The 7,459-nt window shown below is 39.4% G+C and overlaps 1 protein-coding gene across 1 annotated transcript; it reads left to right on the top strand.

Annotated features, from left to right (window-relative positions):
- Window positions 1-2,356: 2,356 nt before the first annotated feature.
- On the top strand, window positions 2,357-7,143 carry LOC139089697 (carnitine O-palmitoyltransferase 1, liver isoform-like; the record flags this gene model as incomplete). The annotated part of the gene is made up of 7 exons (XM_070639289.1): window positions 2,357-2,436; window positions 4,502-4,806; window positions 5,126-5,304; window positions 5,470-5,929; window positions 5,992-6,466; window positions 6,852-6,937; window positions 7,002-7,143. Coding segments are annotated over exons 2-7 (1,626 nt in total), but the record flags the coding sequence as incomplete, so codon positions are not given.
- Between the last annotated feature and the right edge of the window lie 316 nt (window positions 7,144-7,459).

Genomic DNA, 7,459 nt, shown 5'->3' with positions numbered 1-7,459 from the left:
TAATCCACACATACAAATTCCCACAAATCCACACATTTTACCACCCCAGAACTCATGATTCCTACACAATTTATTTTTACACAACTTTTTCATCTGCTTCATCTCTCTCACCAACCAAAATTAGCATCATAGTACTCAACATGATATGAAGGCATATCAAATCTACTCATGTAAAGAATGTGACGTTGATGTGATATGCCTTTGGGATTAATGAAAAAAATATCTCAAGAATTTTGGAGCGGAAAGAATTTCACAATTTGTGTCGATGTTAAGGCACAGGCAAATGCGACGTGTGGTCTATGGCTGAATATTTCATGAAAAATGACTCAAAAATCTTCAAAATTCACCTTTAATTTAATTAATTTTTTTGTAATTATTGAATGTCAAACATTCAACCAATAAAAGTCTCGAGGCACCAAAAAGAAGCACGAAGAAGTTGAAATAAGCGTGAGCTTTTCAGCAATAAAACTTAATCAAATAATTTTCAATTAATTTTCTTGATTACTTTTTATTAAATTGTGATTTTTTAAGGAGAAATTCATCAAACAATTAGCACTGACATTTAAGTTCAGATTGTGCTTCCGGAGGCTTTAAAATGGAATTTGTTGGATTGAGTAGGATGAGTTGAGTGATTGATTCAAAAGTCTGGGAACAGGGTGACATGACTTTGATCAGGATGGTGTTCCGGAATAGTCACACAATGCAACATGTCAGCAACACACAAGGCAACATGTCAGCGACACACAAGGCAGCATGACAGCGACACACAAGGTAACATGACAGCGACACACAAGGTAACATGTCAACGACATACAATGCAACATGTCAGCGACATACAAGGCAACATGTCAGCGACACACAAGGCAACATTTCAGTGACACACAAGGCAACATTTCAGTGACACACAAGGCAACATTTCAGTGACACACAAGGCAACATGTCAACGACATACAATGCAACATGTCAGCGACATACAAGGCAACATGTCAGCGACACACAAGGCAACATTTCAGTGACACACAAGGCAACATTTCAGTGACACACAAGGCAACATGTCAACGACATACAATGCAACATGTCAGCGACATACAAGGCAACATGTCAGCGACACACAAGGCAACATTTCAGTGACACACAAGGCAACATTTCAGTGACACACAAGGCAACATGTCAACGACATACAATGCAACATGTCAGCGACATACAAGGCAACATGTTAGTGACACAGAAGGCAACATGTCAGCGACATACAAGGCAACATGTCAAAGTCACACAGTGCAACATGTCACAGTCACACAGTGCACCATGCAACAGTCACCCAGAGCACCATGACAAAGCCACACAGTGCACCATGTCAAAGTCACACTCATGTCAACCTGACACCATGTCATGCCAGAGTCACGTCAATCTGGAGCCAAATTTCAGATCAATTATCCAACTTACCCCATTCAGGTTGCTTGAACTTGCTTTATAGCATTTAAAACAATGATTCCAACTGAATTAAATTTAGAATTTCATAATTTTAATGAAAATCCAAAGGAAACCTCATATCTTGTTCAAAAGTTGTCTAGACAAATAACAAATTTATTGGTTACAAAGCACGCACATGTGCGGTTTCCTGCAAGATTCTTCACAGCATCATGAATTAATCATGCAGCAATTATTCACAATTATTGTCTGGCTTTTTATTATCGATTTATACAATTCTTTTATGTATGGTAATAGGGACGGGGCTATGTTGATCGACCAGAATGAACAGCTATTATCCATCAATTATACAATTATCTATTGCAGGGGTGGACAACCTTTATTTATCTTGGGACACCTTGTTGACCATGGTGACCTTGGTGACTTGACCAAAACCGCACACGGAATATGGTTTATGTGATTTTTTCATGGGTGCCGCGGCACACAGGTTGTGCACCACTGATATACTGTAAGTATGCAGTCATGCGTAATTGCAATTGTTAATTGGCAAACGGTAGCCAGTGATAGAGCCAGCTTTAGGAGCCGACTGAGGGATGCCATGGATCACATTTGATCTGTACGTCCAGTGAAGGAAGGATGATGTGCAGTCATGCGACATTGGGTATGAAAATTCAAAAAAAAAAAATATTTAACGGTCATTTTTTAAATTTTAAAATTTTAACGGTCATTTATTTTTTAAATTTTTTTTCACTCAATTTCTGAAATGTCCCAATCCTGCTCTACTGGACAGTAATCCCATTTACGATAAGGTCTAAAAAAAGTATTTTGTTCTTATCAAATTAATTCTCTTATCATTATTTTTTGTATTTAATATTAAAGTGTATAAAATTGAGAGTTCAATACTGCGTGCCTTTAGTTTATTTTTGATTTTTGTTTGAAAAAGTATTACTGTTGAGATTTTTTTGATTTTTGGGTGACTAATTGCTGATTATTGTTATTACAGCATAAGTAAGTGAAGCTTAAAATAATATTTTTGGATAAGATTTGAACAGTTTCGGGAGTGAATTTTGGTGATATTTTTGAAAGTGATTTTTTGTGATTTTTGTGTAGTTAAGGAAGTGGTAGGGGGTGTCACGGGAGGGTATCCAATAATGAATTGTGGAAAGCCCTGTCCAGCTATCTACCAGAGCCCCTAAAACTCTCAATTTTTTGAATCTTCTATGAAACAATTGACAATTCTTGCAATAAATTTGGATACAGGATACAAGCTAATCCATCTAGAATGATAGGAATGTGGGAAGAGTGATGCAGGAAGGTGTGGATGGTGGTGAAGGAGAGTTGGCTTGTAATGGTTGGGACACCCTTTAAAATTGCAAAATACTCTAAAATGCATGCGTTCCATATGAAATAAATTGAGCATTCCGGTAATGCCTTGGACAGGAGAATTTAAGCGAAATTCCTCTGCAATGATAGGAAGATAGGAAATGGAAGTTGAGGGGTATGAAGAAGTGGTGTGGTATGGTGTTCACCCTTCAACAATCCAATCTTGATTGCGTACTATGTGTAAAAATTGAATTCTCTGAGGCGATGCATCTGGAAGAAAGATACAAGCTAATTCATCTGTAAATGTTGAAAGGGTTGGGATGGGTAGTAACGGGAGGAAGTGAGAAGGTAGAAGTAGCAGGTGGGTGGAAGAGTAGGAGGTAGAAAGGAACGATAGGTAGATTAGGAGGTGGATAGGAAGGATAAGAAATGGGTAGGAAAGGATAGTAAATGGGGTGGAAGGGTTGGAAGTGGAGATGAAGAGTTGAAAGTAGGAACAAAGGGTAGGTGGTAGGGGGGAAGAGTAGAAGATTGGAAGGAAAAGTGTTAGGTAAAGAGGAAGGGTGGAGTAATGAGGACACCCATCAAAAATATAAAATCCTATTGATTGCGCACTATGTGAATGAAAAAAAAGATTATTTTACTTTTTATGCCTGAATACCCCTGACAATGACGGTATAAGCTATACCTCTGGATGAAAATTAGGAATTGAGAGGGATGTGACCACACCACCAGCACATTCCTACATGTCAAATCCATCTCAATTATCACAATACCACAAATCAATTCACATCTTTCCCAAAATAGACATAATCCTCTTCAAAAAAACTTCTGTGTCTTAATCCCTTAAAAGTTCTTACCAAATTCCAATCACAAATCCATTTTTGAGGTCACTTCACAAGTTCCTTAAACTTTTTTTTCAATAAATCGCAATTCAATTCCAAAAATACTTTTTTGAATCCTTCCTCAACATCGTCTGCATTCTATCCAGTTAAACTTTGTATTGTATCCCAAAGTTCTCATCATGATAACAAGTACAATGCTCACACGGAGAATGTGACTTGATAAGGTTGCTTACCTCACAAAAAGAAAGAAAAGACTTTTTTGTTGTGGATGGACTTTGTAAGCTTCAAATTTGGAAGAGACTCCCGTAGAAAATAAAAGTCGTTCACGTGGAATTAAAAGAGAAAATTTTGGAGATAAGATAAGGAATTACGCAATATTTTGTGGATTAATATGCGGGGAGGAGATTAATTTGTTTTTATTTTGGATGGTATATAAAGGAGATTATGTAATTATGGGTGATTGTGGTGTAATTAGGAATGAATTAGGGGATATTGAGCTATTTGAGCTTTATAATGGCAATGAAGGTACTGTGCGAATGTCTTGAAAACTTGAGACTGAAGCAGAAGCGTAGCCATGTGTGTAGACAGAGCCCTGAGTGCCCTGACCCTCGAGCCTTAACACTTGGACCTTAAGCCCTGAGCCTTAAAGCTTGATGCTTGAGTCTTGAGACTTGAGCATTGAACCCTAAACTCAAGCAATGAGTCTTGAGTTTTGAGCCTTCAGTTTGAGCCTTTCAGCCTTAACGCTTGACCCTTAAGCCTTGAAGCTTGAGCCTTAACGATTGAGCCTTAACGATTGAGGCTTGAGGCTTGAGGCTTGAGGCTTGAGGCTTGAGGCTTGAGGCTTGAGGCTTGAGGCTTCAGGCTTCAGGCTTCAGGCCCTCATCATAAGCTCCCTTTTACAGATTACAGACACCACCACTATAATGGCTGAAGCACATCAAGCAACACATTATGGATCGTCAAGGATTCATGAGCATACAGATGAAAATCATGACAAAGCAGTGTTGAAGCTACTATGGCGCTCTGGATGGAGATCGTACAAGAAAAAGTCTGGAAAGTTTAAAAATTCAGTGAAAAATTTAATTTATCCAGCACATTTGGACACAGCATTGGTGTTGATTGGAGCTATTATGGTTGTACATTTTGGTGGAAATAATCCAAAGTGGTCATTGGGTAGTGTTGATAAGCTGGTTGGATATATGCCGAGGTAAGTGATATCCTGCATGACACTAGACTTTAAAATTGTCAAAAATGCAGGCTTGGTGTGTGATTCTAGGTTAGAATCAAGAGCTGCAAGCCTGCATTTTAGATGCGCAGGTCTGCAGCTCTCTACTGTACATTAAAGCTCGTCCAAGACTGCAGACCTGCATCTTTTGTCCATAATTGGCAAGACTCCAATGACGAGGCACCTCTACTAAAGACCAGACTCTAGTGGAGACCGTACTCAAGTGTAGGCACCTCCTGCCAACTCTACTTCTGCCTGCAAATTTTTTACCAAAATTTTAATGACTTCCATCCTTTTTTAGCTCTTCATACTTCTGGCAAGTTGTGTCATGTGTCATAATTGGATTCACCTGCTGGGTCACCCTAGTGATTGTTTTAAAGCTGATATTAAAATTGTTGCTGCAATACCAAGGATATATGTATGAAGGAAGAGGATCTAAAGTTAGTTTAAAGACTAAGATATGGGCTGCAACATTAAAAGGTATGTATGAAGGCATTGGGTCCTTAATGCTCCATTTGCTTCAAAAATATGGACTATATACAGCTGTACCTATCTGGTGCCGTTCCAATGCCGAATCCAGGCTTGAGCAAGCATTCCGACTTAACCATTCATTGACACCTAAACTGTTCCTTCATTTTTTTCCAGGCTTCATCAGACTCAACCCCCCACAACTCTACAGCTTCCAAAGCCTCCTTCCCCGCCTGTCCGTCCCACCCCTCAAAGACACAATCCAGCGGTATCTCCGATCAATGCGACCAATTGTCGACGACGAAAATTACCAACGACTCAAAAGAGAAGCTGAAGACTTTGAAAGCGGAATCGGCCGTAAGCTCCAAAAATACTTAATATTAAAGAGTTGGTGGGCACCAAATTATGTGTCTGACTGGTGGGAGGAGTATGTCTACCTGAAAAGTCCAGGTCCACTTATGGCAAAAAGTAACATTCATTTTACGGATCATATAGCACATCCAACAACAAAACAAACAGCACGTGCTGCAAATGTGACACACATGTTTATTGAGTACAGGAAGAAGCTTGATAAGCATGAAATTCCACCAATTATGGGTCAGGGGATGGTTCCATTGTGTTCGATGCAGTATGAGCGGTGAGATTTGAGTTAGTTCCTTCAAATTCAGAATATTAAGCTGTTCCTTCATCCCCTTTCAGCCTTTTCAACACAACCCGCATTCCAGGCGTCAACGGCGACAAGATTGTCCATTACGAGACATCCGATCACATTGCCGTCCTCCATAAAGGCTGTTGGTATAAAGTCAAAGTCCATCATAATGGACGCATCCTTAAGCCACTCGAAATTCAGTACCAATTTGACCAAATTGTCAATTCAAATCCAGTATCAAGTCACGGTGAGAAGTACCTTGCGGCACTGACGTCATGGGAACGTCCAAAATGGGCTGAAACTAGGGATAAATATTTCTCAACTGGAATCAACAAGAAGGCATTGAGGATTATTGAGACAGCTGCATTTGTGATGGTACTGGATGATGTGCCTTATGAGAGTGACTTTGTTAATCTTACAAATCCGGAGAATCTTCATCGTCTTGGAAAGCATGCAATGTGTGGAAATGTTTATGATATTTGGTTTGATAAGACGTTTACTGTTAATATTGGAACTAATGCTAAGGTTGGTATTTTGTTGATGGATGGGGTTGTGGATATGATGACATAACTAAGGGACCGTCTACTTGTTATGTGACACTCTTAGAGGATATAGGAGAACTTGGGGAACAGAGAGAACAGGGAGAACACTGGGAACTTGGGGAACTGGGGGAACTGTAGGAACAGGAAGAACAGGAGGAACAGTTTTGACCAACTGGTTCATATTTCCTGCTCTTGGTCTAATTTCACCTCAGAATCAAACAGTATCGACCAATATCAAACAGGACTTTGTCTTCCTTAATCCTTCAATACCCAATCCTACCACTATATAATATCCAACAATACCCAACAACCACCAATACCAAAGCAAATCAAACCCCAATTCTAACCTTCCATATCCTCAATTTCAGTCAACCTGCAACGTTGAGCACTCCTGGGCCGACGCTCTTGTCATTTCAAGACTGTTTGAAGAAACTATGATCTACGATATCCATGCGTAAGTTACTTACAATTCAAAATATTCAACATTTCTGACAATCTCATTTCTTCTCCGTATGTAGCTATGATAGTGAAGGCAACATCAAATCAAATACAGAATTTGAGTACAAACTCAAACCTCGCCGACTCGAGTGGGATTTTAGTAATGATGATTTAATTAGTAGAATTAATCAGGCATATGCTGATGGAATGAAGCTGTATAATGTAAGTTTTTGTGAGAGTTTGAGGGCAGAGTTGGGAGGAATCTGGTTTATGTAATGGACTATCCGGAGTTGGATTCTTATGGACTCTGATTGGTATTCTATGGTCGACTTTTGTGGTGTCCGGAGTCTGTCACATCCTAGTAGAGTTGACAAGACTCCATTTTATAATTTGTATCCAATTGAGTTCCATTTTGATGGAGTTTGAGTGTAATTGAGTCAGACTTTGAGGTCCATTTGGTGTCCGAATCCAACTGAACTTCAAATTCCGACTCCAATGGTGTCCAGGCTCCATCACCATTCAGCTGAGTTGACAGAAC

This window comes from Chironomus tepperi, unplaced genomic scaffold (assembly GCF_022539635.2).
Source record: "Chironomus tepperi strain 1889 unplaced genomic scaffold, CSIRO-AGI_Ctep_v1 contig_195, whole genome shotgun sequence".
Lineage (NCBI taxonomy): Eukaryota > Metazoa > Arthropoda > Insecta > Diptera > Chironomidae > Chironomus > Chironomus tepperi.
Note: the sequence above shows the minus strand (reverse complement) of the source record. Positions and strands in the feature narration are given on the sequence as shown.